The sequence below is a fragment of the Epinephelus moara genome, chromosome 12 (genome assembly GCF_006386435.1).
Source record: "Epinephelus moara isolate mb chromosome 12, YSFRI_EMoa_1.0, whole genome shotgun sequence".
NCBI classification, from domain to species: Eukaryota; Metazoa; Chordata; class Actinopteri; order Perciformes; family Serranidae; genus Epinephelus; species Epinephelus moara.
The window spans coordinates 26,980,976-27,003,626 of NC_065517.1; the positions used below are offsets into that span (position 1 = coordinate 26,980,976).

Consider the following 22,651-nt stretch of genomic DNA (forward strand, 5'->3'; position numbering starts at 1 on the left):
CTTAGTTCTCTCCAGCACTGTTTTGCCACCTGGTGGCTGAACATGGCATTGAATGAATGCTGTTTTATTTTATTGTCTTTTATTTACCTTTTTCTGCTGAAACATTTGCAGTTTTAACGGGCCAGTCGTTGCCAATACTGACCGCTACATGAACAAGTCGCTCGGTGTGAACAGAAGCTGGGTTGTCCTTTTGTTTTCTCTCGTTATCAGGACTGACTCTACCACTTAGAACAAGCGGAAGATTGTGTTGGTATGTCATGTGATGATTGCTGTATGGTTGAAAATGAAGAAGGGGAAGCATATGGCTGCATATCCATCCACTTACATCTAACTTTTACCCCAGGGAAAAGTATGCCAAGAGATTGAGCTTTTTGTCTGTCCAGGTTCTACGGAGCCATGTACGCTCTCGTTGACATCAGGCAATGTCAAAGATAAACTCTGAGCCATTGGTTTTTAGTGAACGGTCCATCCTCTTCTCTTTGCCATAGACATGGACACTGGAAGCGATGAGATGCTGTAGATGTACATCAGATTTCCTGCCTCTCTTATTGTCCCTGATGCATATTCAGTGTGCCGAGGAAAACTTTTGAATTTCGAGAAGGTACCGGCGATAATGAGTCTGACCAACACCCAGGTACAAACCACTCAACACCACTGAAGGCAGCTCTTCCCTCACATCCCCCTTTACTGTGTACCTGCCCACTAACGAGAAGCCTTACCTCGTTTGGTTCGACAGCAGCAAACGTTGTTCAAAAGAATACATTTTATGTGATACTGCCTCAGGCCTGAAAGAGAAGGATGCCTTGTTTTGGCTCATTTCAAAGAAAATGTCTGCCATCCTTTTCCGTTTGTTCGTTTGTTCTTTCTTCTACTTGCCTTATTGTTCGTACAAAATGTATCGTTGAGTTGATGAATGTATTGTGCTGTTACTACTTACTTGCCTGCGCTTGTATGGATTTGCTGTTTCTATGTTTGGGGGGGACAAAGGGACGGGGGGACAGAAACCCTGGTTTAAAAAAAAAGAAAAAGATTAGAACAATACTGTATACCATGTAACTTATGTAACTGTTGACTGTAACAGTTTGCTTGAATTAATAAAACTCTAATGTTATGTTTCAGCCCTAAATGTTATGGCTTTGTTGTTGTCTCGTCTCCTCAGCTGATCCTCGCTCTTCATATGTGGATCACTGAGCAACAAGTCATTAAAGGGATACTTCACCCGCAACATGATCATAAGTGTAATAACTACTCACCCCATGTTACAGTGGATTCCTGAAGAAAACTTTGTTTTTTTTCGCATACCTTCACGGTGAACGAAGAATCCAAAAAACGGAGAAACTTCTTGATGAATTGAAGCCATAGGGGTCCACATTGAACAACAGCAAAACTACATCAAAACATCCTTTTACAAACTCTCACACAGCTTGTACTGAATAATCCAAGTCATTTATCCAGGTGTATGCTCAGTACTTCCCAAACATGATTTTTTTTTTTTTGCTAAAACCATACTATGTCTTTAAAAAACTTCCACATAAACAGTCTCACGCATGTCTCTCGGGCAGGAAATCCAAAGTGTGGGATCATTTTGAGAAGGTGAAGGACGAACCCAAGGTGATATGTAAACTCATCTTCATTGGTCGACTACAAACATGACGTATCATCTGAAACATGGAAGTAGCTACATGCCCATTAGCCCACAGCGTCATTAACAGGCGGCTCGCTCAGTGTGTGACGTGCACTTGTAGATAAAATATAGGCCTATATTAATGAAGGTTCATTAGTACGGTTTTGTATTTCTCTGTAATGTAGCACAGTGTTAACAATGTTACTGATACTATTCTTTCTCACACCTTCAACTCAAACCATTGTGTTGCCCCGCCCAAAATATATAATTTAATAATCAAATTAATATCGTAAACATGCGGGTGACTAGTCGACTAATGGCCCTAAATGATGACTATTGGTCAACTGGGAAAACTCTTAGATGGGTGCAGCCAGAGAGCACTATGAATTTAATATATCAAAACTCTTTGCTTTTTTTGGATTCTTCATTCACTCAGGAGGCATGTGAGTTTTCTTCACAAATTCAGCTTAATACAGGGTGAGTTATTGATATACAAATGATCATTTTGTGGTTGAGTTATTCCTTTCAGCAAAAGTACAAGCTTGCACACAGTTTATGGATCATGACCAAGACACAAAGTCAGTTTTAGACATGAGTTACTCCTTTCATTATGTGCACCAGCAGAATCACGATGACATAATTATATTAGATGAGAGCATGTAAATGATTGAAAAATCCTAATTTTTCACAATTAATGGTTAAATATCTAGAATGATAAAAAGCTATAGGAATCTGTTCAATTAAATCCTAATTTAGTTTGGGAAACTGAGCAAAAGAAGTATTAAACTTCATATTTCTGTCTTATTAGATCAATGCAACCAGAAACATAATATTCAGTGATGCCATTTTGAAAGGGATTTGTAGAATAAACACAAAAATATGTGAAATGTGGCCTCATCTATCTCTGTAGTTGGACTGAAATGATTAAATAATTCCAGATCAGTTTTAATTAGTATGAAATCATAAGTAACATTTTTTCATTCAATTAATATCTAAAGTTGAATCTGCTTTATGAGAAAGTATGACAGGTTTAATTTCATTTAGAGGTCGTCTTTATTTCAAAATAAGAGGATCATTTTACCTGGATAAGCAGGTTAGCCTGAGGTAATTCAGCCATGTTTGAAGAACAGAGTGCTGTGTGTATTTATGATGCAATTACATTTCAGAACATGCAGGGTGCAAATGACAAGTTATTATCATAACGATAAATGACTTGTGTTTTTGCTCCATTTTTAACAGCCAGAAATCTTCAGTTCATGGAAACTTTTTAACCATATTTTAACCCGGATCCTGTTACCTGATGTTTTTGTGTCTTAGTGACTAATGGAGACAACAATTTTTGAAACTGGTTCAGTATTGAGAGAGACCACTGCAGCAACAGCAGTGTAACAGGCTGGAATGTAATCACGACAGGTAACTGTGTGCCGTCAATTTACTGCTACAAAAAGTGCTTGTGTCTGCCACTGACAGGCTCAGATTGTTATTATAAGCATATGACAACATTATGGAAAGGATCCCTACAAAGAAATAAACTGTGCGCTTCAATACCCATACTACCATACCATATAGTATGCCAGAAAAAGATTTAGTATGACCCAGTATATGTCAAATGCAATATGCCAAAAATACCAGGATGTTCTATGACATCAGGTCAAATTTTGCAGTATGCAAGCCAGCAGGCTTTTCTGGTTATTCTTTCTGACCCACAATCCTCTGCACAGCGAAAGATACGTCGCATCGATTGTCAGATGTTAAAATGATGGATGACAGTGCATTTAGGTGACTGATAACCAGTCGATTAGTAATTATATGAATATTAGCTGTTTAATTGGATAAAATACTAATAAATATGACCAACAAGAAAGGACATAAGTATTAATAACAATGACAGAGAAATGTGTAGCCTCTGTAATTTTACTATCATGAATATAATATGTTAGAATCTACAGTAAAATAATATCAGAGCTCTCCACATTGACCTTGAGTCTCTGGTGAGCTTGCAGAATGGCATTTTGTTATATCTCCATGGTAATGGATATAAAAGCGAGAGGGTCAAAGTTCAGGGCGTAATGTAATGAGAAAGAAGTTTGTCCTGCTTGTGTGCATACTGCATGCAACAGTACGTACTTTTTAAGGGTAGCTGCAGTACCTACTGAAAGTAAAAAGCAAAAGTATGCGACTCAGAACGCACCCAAAATGTTTTTTCCTGACCTTTTTTCCTGAAATGTTTGTCTTGCTCGAGGAGAAGTCTCATTCTAAAATCTCAGGGACGTCTCCAGATTGTTGAAATCAGCTAAATATTCAGCCATGACATTGAAAATCTCTTAGATAACATTAAGCTATGTTTTCTGTATTCTGACACGACAAACTCTTCCCGGCACTCCTCTCTCCAACTCCTACTTACATTTCCACCGTTGTATTCCCTGCAACAGGTCACCTCTTGTGACTTCTCAAGCGAGACTTGGTCAGATTAACAGACCAGTGAAAGGTAAGAAAAAACATTTCATTTTTTTTAGAAGGGTCCCTCTGTAATATTGTCAGATTATAAAAGTGATTATACACGTGAGCCTCTAAGTGGCAAAAACAAACACTTTAAATGACTGTAAATTGATGGTGCACTATTGCCTGTAGGGATTACAATGCAGCCTGTTTCACTTTAACATGTCTTGGCCATGATCAACCTAAATTAAGAGCTCCAGATATGTTTGAAGCCAGCTTTGAAGGGCCCAAAGAAGTCAAATCACTAACAATCAAATAAAGCTAACTCACTTATCCATGACTGAAGGACAGGGCTTTCCCTAAATGATCCATGTCTGGACCTGTGGAGGAGAAATGTCCTGACTGAAGTCTCAGATTCTGTTTGTCAGATAGGTTAATGGTTAAAATAAAAAGTTTACAGTTTCCTGCGCTGTCACACTTTCCTCTCACCTCCTCTTGTTCCTGTTTCTCTCTCATCTCATTCTCACTCATACCTCTTCACTCAGGTTCTTTACACCTCTCCCCGTCTTCTAACCTCTCCTCTCTTCCGTCTCTCTCTTCCCGGTCGCCTCCCTACAAACAGAGGAAGCTCCTGGAGTTTTCATGTTTATTATCTTGTCACTCTCGTTATAATCTTATTTTTTGTCCTGTCACTCTTTATCCTCTAAGCCTGCAGTTTCAAAGACGCTTTGGGCATTTGAGCTTTCATGTCAGGGCGGCACATGACATCTGCGCCTCAAAAACATGTCAGCTTTGGGACCGCGTGGATTAGAACTTGAACACATTGTGCAGAGCCCTCGTCGCAGTTTGCAGCACGCTGGTAGGAGGAGGCTTATTAAAAGTGAGTGTGTGTGTGTGTGTGTGTCTGAGGGGAGCTGAAGGAGATTTAATTACCAGATATAGTGTGTTATTCTATTCATGCTTGGAAAATGTCCAAATGTTTCACCTTGGAGGAAATTGCCTGATTTGTTGTCTTCCAACATTAAGCTGTCGTCAACAGACCTGAAATAGCTTCTGCAAATTATCATCAGCTGCTGCTCTTTAGCATCATGCTGATGGCTTCTGCCACACTCAACAATCACTTTTATAGCTCCTTACTTAAATTATGCTTATGCAGAATATTCCACCTGCCTGTAATTTACTGTAAAACAAAAGCTAAATATAATACAGAGTGATTGTATGTGCTCCTCTCTGCTGTAATCTACACAGCAGCAGACAGCTTATAGGAACAATCCCTCACAGTGGAAGTAGTTTACATAGAGAGCCTGCTGTGAGCAATAAACTATATGAATTGTTTATTTTTAGAGTTGACTGCACAATGTATTCAAACTCTGTTTTAATTACCTGATGACAGCAAGTTTTCCACTGCATTTAGTCAGGAACAGACTGATACACAACGATATCTGCACACCATCTGTTTATTTTAAAGTCATATTCACAGTTTTCTACAGAGGCTACTCTATCAAGGCGTTTCAAAGGTTTGTAATGTGTAACCAAAGACAGGTGATGCTTACAGAGTACATCAAAACATGTATAAACACTGCATAAACATGACTGCACCTGAACACTAAAAGAGAGAAGGCATGAGCAGCAAGACTACTTCAGCCAGGATGCCTTTGCAGATACAGGACTGGTAACTTTTGGCATGATCTAATGCTTAATGGAGGTGGATATAAAAAATATTATATACTAAATTGATTTACCATTACGCAACCATCAGTAATATCATTCTCATTCATAATCACCATGTAATTGGGGTTTTTCACACATTAATAATGTGTTTAAAGCCCAGTTCAGACCAAAGATTCAAGACGACACGAAACCGTTTTAGGCGACTGGTTGTAGAACGTAAAGCACGTCACCTGTTTCTACAGCCAATCAGCTTGTAGTTAAGTCAGCTGGTCCGAGCCCTCTGTTTCTGTCCTCATGGTGTGCCAGTGTCAGGCAGTGGGTTGTAGCTGCTGCTCGCTTGCACACACTCTCATTGTCTGATTAATTTCCACTGGTTATGTCAATCATTGTAACATATTGATTATGAATACAGTCCGTCTGATGCTCCATTTGTTTCTGTTTTTCGCCGTTTCATCACTACTACAAATGCAGCTGTAGCCAGTATCTCACTATCACTATCCTCCTTCATATTTCAAGAAGCTACAAATCATATTCAGCCACAAAATAAGCCTGAAAAGCTGAAAACAGAAGTACGGAGAGTTGTTGCATAGAGATGATACACCATCTTGTCTAGTTGCACTGGTGTGAACCGGCAGGCTTTTACAACATTGCAGAAGGGCGCATCGCAAGTAGTTGCAAGTTTTAACTCATCTCATCACAAATCTTTGGTCTGAACTGGGCTTTAGATTATAGCATCAAACAACCCCAATTCCAAAAAAGCTGGGACTCTATGTAAATTTGCAAATATTTTTCAACCTATATTCAGCTGAATACAGTACAAAAACAAGACAATAATGTTCAAAATGATTACCTTAATTGTTTTTTTGTAAATATACACTACACACGTCTGAATTTGATGCCTGCAATGTGTTCCAAAAAAAATGGAAAACAACTGTCTGTAAACACAGTTTGTTGCTGCATCTACAACTGCAAGTTCAGACTCTATCATGCAAAGTGAAACTCATATATCAACAACACCAACTTCTTTGGGCCTGAGCTCATCTGAGATGAACTGACACAAAGTGAAAAAATGTGCTGTGGTCTGATGAGTCCATATGTCCACAACTGTTTTCGTAAATCATGGACGGCATGTCCTCTTGGTTAAAGAGGAAAAGGAACATCCAGATTATTACCAGCACTAAGTTCAAAGCCAGCATCTGTGATGGTATGGGAGTGAGTAAGTGCCCGTGGCATCATGGGTAACTTGCACATCTGTGAAGGCACCATGAATGCTGAATGGTAAATAGAGGTTTAGGAGCAACATATGCTGCCATCCAGATGACGTCTTTCTCAGAGATGTCCCCGATTGTTCCAGCAATGCAATGCCAAACCACATTCTGTACGTAACAACAGCGTGGCCTCACAGTAACAGAGTGCGGTTACTGGACTGGCCAGTCCAGTCTCCTATTGAACATGTGTGGCGCGTTACGAAGTGTAAAATACAACAACAGACACCCGGGAGTGTTGAACATCTGAGGTCGTATATTGAGCAATAATGGGAAAGAATTTCACTTTCAAAGCTTCAGTAGTGTCCTCAGTTCCTAAACACTTGCTGAGTGTTGTTAAAAAGAAAAGATGATGTAACACAGTGGTAAACAGGCCCCTGTCCCAACGTTTTTGGAATGTGTTGCAGGCATCAAAGTCAGACTGAGTGTATATTAACACAAAAAAAAGTTTATCAGTTTGAACATTAAATATCTTGTCTTTGCACTGTATTAAACTGAATATGTCAAAAAGCATTTGCACATCATTGCTTCCTGTTTTTATTTACGTTTTACACAGTGCCCCAACTTTTTTGGAATTGAGATTGAACAAGTATTTGCAGCTTCAGACAGCTATCTATTCCACACACACACAAAAAAAACATATATAAGCAATTCTAACCAAATCAATCTATTTCCATGTTAAACTACCTTCTAAAACTAAGTAGTGCCCACAGACTCTATCAAATAAAAATAACAAATCTGCAGGTATGGATCTTACACCCTCAAATCTGCTCTGTTGGCATGACTGATAGAACATATGTTGCCACGGCATCTGGAAAAGGATGAAATCTCTTTCTCTGTCTCGTCACTTAACTTTGGGGGTGTTATTCTTCCTTCGCGGAAGCTCCCTCTGGACCTGACGGGCCCGCGTGCCGAAGCCCAGAGACTGCTGAGACTCTGTGATGAAGCGCTGCGTGGGAGAGACACACAGCATCACCAGCAGCTTGGCATCGCCACCTGGTGGAGAAGATGGAGAAGGACAGGAGGGGGGTTTAGACTGGAAATGTTTCAGAACAATTGAAATATTAGATTACACGCATTGTGCTTTTATTCTTGTCATTTTTGGGTGTGGACAAATATCTTTACCAGAACATCTTCGTTTTTTGAGTGATTCAGTGTTTGAGAATGTTTGTGTGTATGTCACAGTTGGGGTTGGTGTGTGGAATCTCTCAGCTAGATGCGGACATTTTGGGGTTGAGTGAATCTTTCCCAGGGGAAGCAGACACTTGAGGCATGAGTCATAGCCAGGTCATAAAGGAGCGTGTGTGTGTGTCTCACCTATGGCATCCTGTAGCAGATGAGTGAGTTTGCTGTTCCTATAGGGGACGTGTGGTCTCTGCTCAGCCAGAGCTCCCAGGACATCAGACAGAGCAGAGAGACTGCGGTTTATGCAGGACACCTCCCACAGAGCTGCACCCGAAACTCCAGACATACCTGGCACACACACACAAACACACATATTTCTTTGGCCTCAAGATAAGTGAGTTGCTTAAAGCTCCATTTTGCTATATTGCATGTTAATACAGCTACAGTTTCCTCAAAACACTCAGGGACCAGTGTTCCCATGACATCTGTAAATTCAAGGAGCATCCTCAAGCACTGAGCCCCTCTCACCGACACACTCGCTCCCCGCCAAGTCCACCAGCTGCAGCTTGGTCCTGAACGGAGCTTGTGAGAGGCTCGGCCTCGGGGAAGGACATGGAGAATGGGAAGGGGAGCAGGGAGAGGAGGCTGTGCTCGCGAAGAGACGATCATCAGATGATTGGCGGGCAGCGGGGTTGGCACGGCGACAGCGTGGGCTCCACCACTCATTCTGAGTGGAGCGCTGCATGTCCTTCTTGGCACTCTGTAACCTGCGAGCTGAATGAGAGAGGGCAATAAAGTCACAGTGCAGGAGTGTGTGACCAACAGGTGTCATTTATACTAACGTGAGTGGGTCTGTGAGTGTGTGTGTGACGGCATCTCACCCAGAGCCAGCGCGTTGGGGCTCTTGGAGGAAATGGTGAGGGTGACAATGAGGTGAGAGCGTGAGGAGTCAGCGTGGATGAGGGTGGGACTGTGAGCCCTGAGCTTCAGAACACTGTTGATGATGTGCATCACCTCAGAGGCGTTACTCACAGGCCTGTGAAACATATGAAACACATTCGCCATTACCTCACATTTTATTCCTTAAAGCTGCTATAATCAATATTCATAATATTCCCAATGGATCAAATGACTACACATGTTAAAGATATAACTCATAGTGATAAGCACGCTGCAAATTTTCATCCAACTCACTCTGTGGGGAGCAGCATCTTAACTTATTGTTCCAGTTTTACTGCCAGAAACTTCAACGCTTGGTTCACTCTCACCACTCTCATAGTGTCAGCCACAGCAGGCGGCCGCTGTCAGTGTTAAAGCTCTACAAACCCCACCCTACACTACCTGCATTTTACAGCTAAAGAGCCAGACACATCCCCTCATCACATGGCCTGAAACACGACTCTAAATGAATGCTAGTGTTGCTCCATATCTGCTGCATGTGTAAATAAGCAATTTAAGCCATATCATCTTTAAAGGGACAGTTCACCCCAAAATCAAACATACATATTTTTCTTCTTATCTGTAGTGCTGTTTATCAATCTAGATTGTTTTGGTGTGAGTGGCCAAGTGTTGGAGATATCAGCCGTAGAGATGTCTGCTTTCTCTCCAATATAATGGAACTAGATGGCACTCGGCTTGTGGTGCTCAAAGTGCCAAAAAATAACATTTAAAAAACTCAACAGCAATGTGTCTTTCCAGAAATTATGACCTGGTTACTCAAGATAATCCACAGACCTTGTTGTGAGCAGTTTCATGTAGGAACTATTTTCTTTCTACCAAACTACACATGCCAACTGTATCACTGCGCAGAAGGAAGTGTGCATCTACTACTAGCTCACCTAGCACCACTGAGCTAGCTAAAGTTACAGCTCAACTGAGGAGGACGGCATTAATGTTTACATCTCACGCTGTCAAACGCACAAGCCTCTCGTCCATGAGTAGATGCACACTTCCTTCTGCATGATGATACGGTTGGTAGTTGTAGTTTGGTAGAAAATAGTTCCTACATGAAACTGCTCACAACAAGGTCTGTGGATTATCTTGAGTAACCAGGTCATGATTTCTGCAAAGAGACATTACTGTTGAGTTTTTAAATGTATTTTTTTGGCACTTTGAGCACCACAAGCCGAGTGCCATCTACTTCCATTACATTCACAAGAAGGCAGACATCTCTACGGACGATATCTCCAACACTTAGTGACTCACACCAAAACAATCTATATTAATAAAAAGCACTACTTGCATAAAAGGAAATATGTGTTTTTGAGTTTGGGGTGAACCGTCCCTTGCTAGTTGCTGTTGTGTTTACAGCTTGTCTCAGCTGCCCCGAGTAAAACTTGAAATTAAGTTTAAGGATGAAATAACATTTTCTGGTCCACTTGGGGACTGAGGATTTACTTATAGAGTTTCTATGGAAAATAACTTAAAAAAAAAGTTGTATATTCACACATCCAGCAGATATGGAGCAACATTAACATTCAGATGGAGTTGTGTTTCTGGCCACTTCAAGAAAATTAGGACATCCTAAACTCCCTCTCTTTTAGCTGTGTTTATGTCGCCAGCTAACATCTGAGAACTTAACTCTCTGTGGGTTCATCACTACAAGCAACTCATTTCCCATTGGACATCATTTGACCCATTTTAACCATAAAAGAATTATTGATTAGTGGATTTTAAAAAGAAATGCTACTCCAAAAAACTATGTCATCTAGCAGCTAAGTCTCATATCACAGACCCTTCATAACAGAGTATAAAAGCTTTCGACACACAGTGACTTCTGCTCCGACTGTACTCACTCCTGTGTGAGGGAGATGACCTGGCTGGTACCAGAGGAGGTAGTGATGACGTCCCGCCGCTGGTCGGCGGCATTGCCCTGCGCGTCTCTGGCCAGAAGGTCGAGCACCTCATTGTTGTACACCTCCATCACTGACACCTCCACTGTGTGGCTCTCTGCAGGCTTCTCAGAGATCAGCCTGGGTCACACACACACAGGAACAGATACACAAGCATGGACACACAGAAAAAAGAAAAGGTCAACCAAATTATATTCTATCTCAGCTCTCAGCGCACATTATACATTTATAGACTGAATTTTTTTCACTTCTGATGGATTTCAGGACTGAATTATAATATAGTACATTACACCAGATCTACTGCTGTTTTCAGCACATCATAAACACACTCTTCTCGCAGTCACCACACACTGTAAATATCACAAAAACAAACAAATTAAAAATGCCCTTTTTTTCTCACCGAAAGAGCTCAGCTGCAGCCTTGGGAATAACACCCTGCTGTGTCTCCTGCTGCGTCCCTGAGTGCTCCTCCAGCTGCTGGGATCCCATCATGGTGTAAGTCTTCCCGCTGCCTGTCTGCCCGTACGCCATGATACACACATTATAGCTGCAGGGCAGGGAGGAGAATGACAGCCTATACAAGCTGAAGCCATGCAGTCACAACATGCTGTTTGTCGTGTATTTCATTGTTTGTGCTTCATTCACGCAGGGTAGTGTCTAATGAGTGTAGCTGACTGAACACATTATGATGATTTGATAGAGTGTATATTTTGTGTGCTTTTTCACACTCACCCGTCCAGCAGAGACGTGAGGAGCGGCTTGACCTCCTCAAACACTGCATCCTGTGAATCCTCTGGTCCATGCACTCTGGAGGAAACAAAGAGCAATCATTAATAGGTATAAACTTAAATGGATAGTAGGATAGTGTTTGATTTTACCTCTCAAACTCAAACATCTTGTTTTGCACTGGCATCCCCGATCTTATGCAATTCACTGTCACCGTGTCCTTTGAACAAACGATAACATGAACAAGTGAGGACGCTGAAGCAGCTATAAAATATAATAAATTCTAAGAGTGTGTGAAACTCACATCACTGATCACAGACACCACTTCTTCTGATGATGCAGGCCTGACAGAGAAAAGAATTTGATTATTTTTAGCTTTTCACACACATAAAAAATCATCTCAGCTATCATGCATTAGTCTATATTGTTCTGATGAATCATGAGTTCACCAACTTTGACCCAGAGGTGGAGGACTGGACGTGGTCGAAGGGTAGAACTGGTCGCACTCTGCAGTGAACCCTGATGTTCCCCCTTAGCTCCTGAAGCAAAACAAAGACAGTAGAAGGTCAGAATCAGAGCCTACAGTGTGACCCATTATCTTTGGACTCTAAACATGTGTCCTCACCACCAGTGCGTTATGGAGCTCTTTCCTCCTCTGCCTCTCGGCCCTGCACCTCTCCCTCTCCTCCTCCAGAGAGCGCTCCAGAGCTGCAACACCAGCTTGTAAGTCTGCGCAGGAAGAACAGATAGATAGTTAAAGGGTCAGTATACTCAAAATCAAAAAGAGGAACACTGAAACGCCTCCACCAGCCTCTGCACTGCCTTTGATAAACAAACATGTAGCTCAAGCTAAGTAGAAAGCAGTTAAGTGAATGAATGGCTGTTTGTGTAAGAATCAACTCCAAAGCCAGAAGCATCTGTTCTCCAGTGTAAATCTTTGAATTCAGGCCAAGTCTGTAATCCTGGAACACACCTGGCACCACACACCTCCATTCACTCAGCACAGAGTGACATTCAAGAATAGCCTTGGTTAGACATAAATAGAACTGACTACTGTGGGAGGTTTTATTTCTATAGGTTTAAAGAGCACACTCAAAAATTCCATATACCGGCAACAAAACAGCTAAAATATCTTCTTTCGATGTAAAATGTGAACCTGTAATTTATTTATTGGTTTATTTTTTCGGCACACTTATTGTAAGACCATCACATTTCTCCTGGCCTTCATCAGGGTCATCCACACGTTGGTTGTTCTATATAAGTGTCGCTGTAGTTTTGACGTCTTTAGACTTCTTTCCCGTCTAAATAAAAATAAATAATATAACATATACTTTGGATTGTTACTGCAATGTAATGGTGTCTTGTAAACCCATTAGGATCGGGCACATGTAAGTGTGCATGACACAAAATAAAAAAAAATCAATCAATATATAACGTGTCTTCATGAGGAGACTATTTTTACAGAGGACTTATTGAGAGCGTCATTACATGGTGCAACAACAATCACCTTAAGGTCGATATCAGCACACCCAAAGTGCTTGCGTTGAACTACCAGAGGAACAGGAGAGAGCACAAAGTTACAGCCACGACAGCAGACAATATAATGTGAATATTGCTGCGTAAAAAGTTACAAAATCTAAAACATGGATGGGTCATGCACATCTTCAACCTGGCAGCACAGACGATCTATACAATCAACACAGTTTCAAGCTGGACACTCAAGATTAGTGTCATCAGTTCAGTATTTCCCCTGTTCCTGAAATATGATGTATGTTCTTGCAGAACATTATGATGTCACAGTGAATTTGGCCTTTGACCTTTTGGATATAAAATGTCATCACTTTATCATTTATCCTGTTCGACAGTTGTACGAAATTTTCTAGTCACAGTGACCTCTGACTAGTAAAATCTAACCAGTTCATTATTGAGTCCAAGTGGACGTTTGTGCCAAATTTGAAGATATTCCCTCGAGGCCTTCCTAGGATATCGCTTTCACAAATTGGATCGAAATGCTTTTGGTCACAGCTGTTGCCAGTGCAAAGGCTTAAAAAGGTCGTGGGTGCTGTTGCTGCACCCAAGGTGAAACTTTCCCAATCTGCAGTTATTCTAGAGGACAGTATGCACAAACATCAGTACAACAATAGGTCAACAGGCATCAGCAAATCCACTTTTATGTGTGCTTGGACATGTCTCTGACTCTCTTAAACAACATAAGGAAGTGGTTCAATCGCTTTTAATGCTAGCGAGGAAAGCCATCATGGTAAAATGGGTTGGGGACAACCTTAATTCTGTATATATGTGGAAAACCTTGCTCTCTGAGGTGTGACTCTGGAAAAATAGGACATTATATTGATAGAAGGTCTCATTTTTTTCTGCAGAAGTGGAAGGAACTGTTGGAATCACTTGGACTTAAATATAATATGCATAGGTAAAAATTGGATAGATGACTGAAATGGGGACAATGGAATGAATCGGACTGATGTACACAATAATTAATAAGCTCAACTCATGTAAATGCAATGCCTCCTTTTTTTGGACCAGTCTCATAATGTTATGTTACATTATAGTTTGTAAGATTGATTCTTGGGAAAATTTGAATGAAAAGAGTTATAAAAAAAAAAACATTCCCAATCATGTAGTTACAAAAAAAAAAAAAAAACAGCTTCAGAATCGACCTCTTTATCTGGGGTTGACACGATGATTCCACTAATGAGATATTAACCGACTTTGCAAACGCTTTGTAATGATGCATATTAAATCTAATTTGAGACAGATTTTCACTTTAATAGCCTGACAGATGGTTGACCACCAACCACACAGCCAGCACAGCTCTGTAAATCACGAAGTGCTCCAAAGCACATGTAGGAAATATGAAGTTAAAACCAATTTACATACAATATAAAATTCAATTATGATCAAAGTAGCTAATTAAATGCAACATAAATGTAATTAAGACAAATGTCCTAGTCGTTTAAATTACAACCGTAAAGATCTGATGCTAACAGGAAAGAGAATATTTTGTATTAAGTGAACAATAACAATAAAAGGTCAAGAAAAGCCATTTTTCAGCATTATATCCAGCACATGCTCAGGAAAATCAGTCACCACCAATCATGAGAGCCAACACTGACAAGTTGACTTGTGAGACTACATTAGAACAAGACACTCAACCTTGGACAACCTCAAAGGGCGGGGTGAGGGAGAAGAGGGGAGGGACAGCGTGAGAGGATTACCAGCAAACACACACTAATCAAGACGCAGCCAGCACATAACCTGTAAACCACTTTAGAATGGAGAGACACAGAGAGGGTGAATGAGTGAGCAGGACGGAAAAGTTCATAAAACTGAAAGGTAGAAAATGTGAAACCAGAGGGAGCAGATTTGTAAAATATCTATCCATCAATAACTTTTGACAATTTGAAAAGCTCGTCTGTGGTTTAAATACTTGGCAGCAGCTGAGTAGACTGAGTAGCATATTAAGATGAGCAGATGCTGGTGCAGAATCTATTAAGGATAATAAGTTAATTGTTTGTTGTAACACCTGCTGTGCAGCCCACGGGACAGAGGCACTAAGAAAACTTTAATAAAATTACTAGCCTGCTATGAAAAGTTACATAGGATTCTTAAAATGTGTGCATGTGGAGCATGTAAATAGACATACATAAGTAATATTGGCTGATTGTTATTTGAATTTTAAGACTGCATCAGTCCCAAAAAATACTGGTGTACAGAGTCCAGTAGACTCTCCACAGTCAAGTGTGGTCAGAACAGAACATCCTAACTTATGCAATGCCACAGTGTCCTTTTAAAGGGACAGTTTGGATTTTCTGAAGTGGGGTTATATGAGGTACTTATCCAGTCACCTAAAAAAAACTCAAGTGGAAATACATTTAGACTATTTTTACCACTCAACCTTGCTGTCAGACAGCCCTTTGCAACGGGGAACTGAAGCCGATATATTGTGTTTTTCAAAGCCACCAGACTCCATTGACAAAAGCAGCGGTTTTAGCTCAAGGAGCTGCTCGTCTATAGCTGCCTCGATCGGTACTTTGTTTGTGTTATTGTGTGCCTTCAGTGAATCCGAACTACCCTTTTTAAACACAAAAGCCACACAATAACACAAAGTAACTAATCAAGGCAGCGTTAGGCCATCAACTCTTCAGGAAGGTAAAATATTGTTTTTATCAATGGAATCTGGCTTTGAAGAGAGCATAGGTAAGTTTGACTTTCAGTTCAGTTCCCTGTCAAGAAGAGGTGCTGAAAGCTAGGTAAAGCAGTGAAAATATTCCAAACATAGTGTACACTTAAACCATTGTTTTCTTTAGATGGCTGAAATATGATTTGCTGCTGCCCCCTGTCCACAGCAGTAAATTGCTTAGCTTCCATGGTGGTACTCCTGCCGGCTTCTCTAAACTGGGGTCATGTCGACCACCATCTACTACAATTAATCCACTAACTATACATATATGCCCAGCACTGATCCAATATTTTGACCCTTTAAATTAGAAACTACCACATCATGTCCAAATTTGGTTTTTCTAACTCTAAACAATTACCGAGATGGTGCCAAACAGTACACCAAAATCCCAGCCTGAAGACATATCTTAAGAACCATATCCTGAAGATGATGTCAAAGACGCTGCATATATGTTAACTTATGGTGCCACACACTTGCATACTTACTCTGGATCTCGTCTCCATGGTGGCCATTTAGAGAAGAGCTGGCTTGCGCTACTTTTTCCAGCAGCTGTTTGCTCTGCTCCTCCAGCTCAGTGGAAAAACTCAGATAAACTGCGAAAAGTTCGCTCAAGTCCTGCTTCACAGCCTGCCACACACACAGAGAGAGGACATATGAATGGTGTACGGCTCTATGTGTGTGTGTGTGTGTGTGTGTGTGTGTGTGTGTGTGTGTGTTTCTGAGTTCCCATACGACTTGCTTTACGTGANGAGAGGACATATGAATGGTGTACGGCTCTATGTGTGTGTGTGTGTGTGTGTGTGTGTGTGTGTGTGTGTGTGTTTCTGAGTTCCCATACGACTTGCTTTACGTGACTTTGGATGCACCTCAACAAAACGATCATAATAACAACTCACACTTTAATTTCAGTGTATTCTTACCTGGACCTCAGAGAGCAGTTTGGCGAGGGCTGATTGGGTTATCTTCTGTGCACTCCTCTGGTGCTGATGATCATCAAGGGCCTTGGATTCCTCATCATAGTCCCGACGGAGTTTCCCCTGACACTACAAAGACATATGACACCAACGTACTTAATCTGCAAATAAGATATTCTCCTACTTGTATGTCATGCTTAAATGCTGCACAGCAAGTGAATATATGGCTGCACACCTGGAAGAGTTTTAAAAGTTATCCAGCTATATTCATTTTTGTACATTCATCTGTATTTTGATTGTCAGGGGAAAAGACAGGAGTACTTAACAATACAAATGATGTTTACTTTATATTTCCCAACAAGCCAAGTCTGTGAGCAAGCATGCACAGTATCAGGACCCTTGAACTAGCACTCTTGATCAAATACAAAGTGGGTCTCTATAATACACCTTCAAGTGAACTAACAGATATGATCCAACTCCTGAGGCAGTCACTGTGGTGTAAAAATCTGTTGAATTTAAACCAAGTGTCAACAACATACACACATGCACACACACACTTGGCACGAAAGGTAATACATTCATCTATAACAGAACACAATAGTGTGAACAGAGAGTCCAATGGGTCTATGTTTAAGCCTGTAAGTAATGAATGGCAGAAATCTTCTTACCTCTGCAAGTCTTAAATGAAGAATAGCATTCTCTGTCTCCAGCTCCAGTATTCGCTCCTCTTTACTCTGAAAACACAGTGAAACACAGCAAATAATCTGGGTTTCAAAAGCTGTATCTGAGCGTAGAGTTATTTGGAAAACATTCATAGTTAAACTACAATCTCCAAAAGTCAACTAATCTGACATTAAGCATCCACCAACAGTGATTTACCCTCAGTTTGTGCTCCAGCAGGTGGACCTGATGTGCAAATATCTGGTCACGGTTTATAAAGAGAGGCATTATTTCCTTATTAAAGAAAGTAAACTAGCAGAGGTGAGAATGGACAGCCTCGTCCCTTTCTTTCCCTCACAGCTGATCTAGTCGTGTCCTCTCAGGTCATATAATCCGATTAACGGTCAACAACAACTCTGTCAACTCTGCTCACCTGACTGTCAGAGAGGAGGAGGAGGGCAGGCTATTCACATGGCAGTGTCTTCATATATAATGATAGTATGGTCACTTTTGTAGCTTCTGAGGGCGAAATACAAGCAGGGTTTAATTTATAATAACTCTAATCAGACTTTAGTAAAACAAGGTTTAAAATGAGTAAATCCGTATTTCAAATTAAGCAGATGCACCATGAACAGTTTAGTGACGCCATGTTTATTTACTTAAACAGACTTTAAACTTAGTTAAATCAATAGGGACAAGCTCATATTGAAATTAAAATAATCAATAAACACTTAATTAAATAAATACATACGCAATCAGTATGTTGTCGGCACCTAGTAAGTATAAAAGAGAGGTGGAGGGTGGGCGTTAACTGTTTAAACGGCTGCTTCACCATGACAGTGAACGTTACATCATTGCTAGCTAGCTAGCTAAAAAGTTGCTAGCTTAACGGTTGTCATGGTGGCTCGGCAAAATGGCTCAAATTTCTACTCCTTACAGAAAAACTTGTCGGGCGAATTAATGGAAAAATATTGCGAGTATATATTGTGTATGCCAAACAGGTCCCCATCCCTTTACAGTCTATGAGAAGGACACAACTAATTGACCGTGTATTGCTAACGTTACACGACAGAGGGCAGCAACGCCTCAAGAGAAGCGATGCGCAAAAGCAAATGAAGTAAACGAAGAAGAACGACTAGGGAGGGGGAAAACACTTCCGCATAGTCACAGTTTATCAACTAGGCTGTTTGGAGCAGGACCTGTCACATAATGGCTAAATTAAAAGACAAGAGACGAGAGAAAATCAGCGTCGCCACTGAGGTAAGATGTGTCACTGTCTGTAGCTAAATTAGCTAACGTTAGCTGGCTAGCGGGTTAGCTCTTTAGCATGCTTAATCTGAACTCACTTACAGATTTCATTCATTCATTCACAGTCATGTCTGGTGACTATCTCGGTTAATGTTGCCCACTCTTACCTTTACCTGCTGTCATGTCTCACCTGTAACTATTGTAGATTGACCGTTTGGAGGAGCGGCGGGCGCGTTGCCAAGACAACCTGGAGAGGGCTGAGTTCAGGAGCAGGAAGGAGAAGCTGTCTGACAAGGACAGGTAAGGATGATGATGATGATGATGATGATAGTGGTGGCTAAAAAGACTTTCAAAGATAAAACCCCACACGAGTAAACACCTTACTAACTTTGCGGCTTGTTTTGAGAGTGAAACCCATATTTATGGTGCTGTCTCTCTCCTCTCTGCTCTACAGACAGGAGCTGGAAGATGAAATGACAATCATAAATGAGAGGGTGCAAAAGTTAGGTAAGTCTATATCCACCATACCATACTGTCCACATCACTGTAGGTATATACAAGAATGTGATTTATTATAAAGCATTCTGTCCTACCAAGTCTATTTATCGTTTATATTTCCACATATGTACAGTTTAGATAAACAGGAAGAACTGTTGTAGGGACTAAGCTACAGAGTTTCCATCAGAACAATGATGGCAACCCTGTAATGTAACATTCAATGTTATTATAGTCTATTACTGTACATTTCTTTGCCACAGGCTGTCACTGTGATGAACACTTAACACTAATCCATAGTGTCAGGAACAATCCCTGTGTAATAACACTGTAAAATCAAGCAACCATTTCACCAGTAAATTATATATTTTAATAGTTTAAACACACACTGTAAACATGTAAATTGCTGTCAAACATAATTGAAGCAAGCTGCATACACTGTCACATCAACCTACCTCATATAAGCAACCTCTTACATTTATATTTCTGTATGTGTTCTAGTACCATTTGCACTTGTTAGTTTGTTAACCAACTCATTGTGGTGGTGTTGTTTTCACACACACTTACACACATATATACACTGATCAGCCAAAACATTAAAACCACTGGTGGGTGAAGTGAATCTTGTCACAATGCAATATTCTGCTGGGAAGCCTTGGGTCCTGGGACCGTGACAAACAGCTCAATACGTCAACCTCACCTCAAAATTCCCCAGATCCCAATCTGAGAAAGCATTTGTGGGACGTGCTGGTACCTCAGGAGGTACTCCCAGTCACGTTCAGGCTGACTTGTCAAGGTATGGACACAGGACCTTCAGGGGTGTCCTGTCATGTCGTGTCTCGCACCATGACAGTGGTGGCAGATACTTTGAGTCCTGTGGGTTGTGAGGTGGGGTACCAACACGTCCCACAGATGCTCGATCAGATTGGGATCTGGGGAATTTTGAAGCTGGGTCGGCGCCTTGAACTCTTTGTCGTGTTCCTAAGTCCTACTTGGTCTGCAGCAGTATTTTGGTGGATGGAGTGAGTCAAGTGGCATCCACATGAATGCTAGGACCCAAGGTTTCTTTGGTTTTAATGTTGTCGCTGATCGGTGTGTGTACATGTACCTTTGTATATAGATATTTATATCTGTACTTAATAGTTAAATGTTTATGTTTACCCTGTCAAGCTTTATTGTCCTTGATTTTAACTGCATGCCTATCCTGTATATGTACTTTAAGAGACATGAAAAAGAAAAAAATGTAGTCAAATTCCTCGTTAATGCACACGTACTTGATTAAAGTTGATTCTGATCTGATTTTAGTCTGTCATCACTACAGTACGTCACCAGCAGAGCAACTGCAGGTTTTGTTCCCTCAGAAGGCTTCATATTTAAGGGAAAATAATGGCTGCCATACATTAGTGCCTTCACTTTAATCTTGTTTGTCATTTCTAGACAAGGAGCTGGAGACGTTAAGAGGAGAGAATCGCAAGAACATGCTGCTGTCAGTCGCTCTGCTGGTCATCAGCGCTCTCTTCTACTACGTCTTCATTTACAGTGACGAGGACGTCTAATAGGACCTGGTATCTTAAAAGGACCTAATGCTCTGAGAAAAACAACCACCTCAGGACAATGTTGTCGTGACATAAAGATATAAGCTCAAGGGCTGCGTTGATGAAATACTTCAGTTCTGCCTCTAGATGGCACCATTGTCATTGTCTTGATCTCCTCTGGTGCACAGTCAGGACCCCAGTACAGCTTCTTGGACTGAAGTAACTCATGAAGGTGAAGTGAGTGACAATTTTTCTCATCTTGTGTACAGTCACAGTCTGTATTTTCATCACTGTACAAAAATCTTACTGTTTATTATGACATGCAACATGAAGAGGGATTTATATACAGCAGTTTGACCCTTACTAAATAAACTATGAATATAAAGTTTGCCTTATGCCACAAATAATGCCAAAGTAATATTACTGTGTTTTATATGATATATCAAAGAAATGCTTCATCAAATGGTGCCAGCCAAGTCTGTTTGTCCTTTCAGTCACATATAAATGTCTGACGATGCATGGTGCACGTGATGTGTGCAGTTACACAGATGAAAATATTTGATACATTTGTTTTTGGAGTTGTACAGTATGTTTTAAACAGAAGAAAAGAACCTGAAGAATGTATTTTTGTTTTGATACTCATGCCGACCATTCACCCATCTCCTAATAAAAGCTGCAATATGGCAAACATGCTGACAAATTACTCTTTTTGAAATATGCATGTGGAAAATTGTGTAATGAGAAGTGGGTTGGGTCATTATAACTGATCTGTTTTTCATGAAAAAAATAAAATTTACTATATTTGGAAGCATTTTAATTGTGTTGTTTGTAGGGTCCTTATCTGCAGATGATTCGTATTTTTATTTATAAAAATATGGCCTTTGTAAGTGGAGTTTATTACATGATTCATGGCGGTAAGACGGGGCCAAATTTCTCATAATTGTGTGTCATTTTTGAAAGCAATTTGTGTTTTGCTTTCAACAAACAAGACCAACAAATAGTACAACAGAAGATTTAACATGTAGGAGGACATCACTTCTCAGTGGGTGAGATGTTCTGATCAGGAAGTTTATTGTTTGACACTAGACAAGGGGAGGAGGCGTAATTCTTCACCCTGCGACACAGTCGTGGTGTGAACACTGTGGCACTTGGGGCAGTCTGAGGACAACACTAAAAAGTTTTCTCTACTCTGAGTGGATAAAAAAAAAAACTAAGACAAGAATCACTTAAGTGTGTCTCCTCTCCATTAGCTGTGTTCCCATTCAGGACTGAATTAGATTTAATAGGTGAAGTAATGGCAGTGCTTTTTTTCACCTAGTTTCTTAAACTGTGTCAATTACACACACAAAATGTGTGAACATAGTAAATTAATGACTTGAATCCCATTATCTGGCACTTATTTGGTCACCTAACCAGACCTTTATCATTCAGTTAGGAAACCTTTTCTACAGCTTTCAGTTTTGGTGCAATTCAAGTGATGGTTCTCAGAGATTATAAAAGGAAAGTATCAATGAATTAGCACCTTATTTGTCATCATGGGGCAATTGGTTACGCAGCAGTGGGATGACTACATTTAGCATACATAAAACACAAGGCACTGAATTAAACACTAAGACCAACATAAATGCCAAACATAAATACTCAGTAAAATACTCAAGTTTAAAAAACAAACAAAAAACAAAAACAAAATTAAACCACGTGCTACTGTTCCCACAGACCGCAATCACTAGAAAAATGTTGGTCTAAGTTTCTGCAAACCACATATACGTTACTTTTGTACGTTATTACGTAGCAGATCCATTAAAACTACATTTCAACAAGGCTGTGGTTGAAGTGTGGTCAGGACGAGGCACAAAAACTACTTGGTCACAGTTAGGAAAATATCATTTTGTGGGCACA

At 40.5% G+C, this 22,651-nt stretch overlaps 2 protein-coding genes across 2 annotated transcripts; one reads left to right on the forward strand and one right to left on the reverse strand.

Moving 5' to 3' along the window:
- Positions 1-5,518: 5,518 nt before the first annotated feature.
- On the reverse strand, positions 5,519-17,961 carry kif25 (kinesin family member 25). The gene is made up of 15 exons (XM_050058078.1): positions 17,694-17,961; positions 17,483-17,548; positions 16,821-16,943; positions 16,386-16,527; positions 12,328-12,431; positions 12,156-12,241; positions 12,007-12,046; positions 11,855-11,922; positions 11,709-11,783; positions 11,377-11,523; positions 10,920-11,096; positions 9,006-9,160; positions 8,653-8,898; positions 8,317-8,472; positions 5,519-7,995 (listed from the first exon to the last, which is right to left on the reverse strand). The coding sequence occupies exons 1-15, from the start codon at positions 17,760-17,762 to the stop codon at positions 7,844-7,846; spliced, it is 1,806 nt and encodes a 601-aa protein (XP_049914035.1). The 5' UTR covers positions 17,763-17,961; the 3' UTR covers positions 5,519-7,843.
- Positions 17,962-18,590: 629 nt separating this feature from the next.
- On the forward strand, positions 18,591-21,569 carry ccdc167 (coiled-coil domain containing 167). Its single transcript, XM_050058095.1, has 4 exons — positions 18,591-18,734; positions 18,928-19,022; positions 19,177-19,229; positions 20,655-21,569. Exons 1-4 carry the CDS (start codon positions 18,684-18,686, stop codon positions 20,771-20,773), a joined length of 318 nt encoding a protein of 105 aa, XP_049914052.1. The 5' UTR covers positions 18,591-18,683; the 3' UTR covers positions 20,774-21,569.
- The last annotated feature ends 1,082 nt before the right edge of the window (positions 21,570-22,651 follow it).

Excerpts from the sequence above, each read along its gene's own strand:
- ccdc167 (XM_050058095.1), top strand. The coding sequence starts at position 18,684 with ATGGCTAAATTAAAAGACAAGAGACGAGAGAAAATCAGCGTCGCCACT. Across the intron at positions 18,735-18,927 it reads AAATCAGCGTCGCCACTGAG|ATTGACCGTTTGGAGGAGCG; the intron begins GTAAGATGTGTC and ends TAACTATTGTAG. Across the intron at positions 19,230-20,654 it reads TGAGAGGGTGCAAAAGTTAG|ACAAGGAGCTGGAGACGTTA; the intron begins GTAAGTCTATAT and ends TGTCATTTCTAG.
- kif25 (XM_050058078.1), bottom strand. The coding sequence starts at position 17,762 with ATGCCTCTCTTTATAAACCGTGACCAGATATTTGCACATCAGGTCCAC. Across the intron at positions 11,097-11,376 it reads GCTGCAGCTGAGCTCTTTCG|GCTGATCTCTGAGAAGCCTG; the intron begins GTGAGAAAAAAA and ends TGTGTGACCCAG. Across the intron at positions 9,161-10,919 it reads GTCATCTCCCTCACACAGGA|GCCTGTGAGTAACGCCTCTG; the intron begins GTGAGTACAGTC and ends TATGTTTCACAG.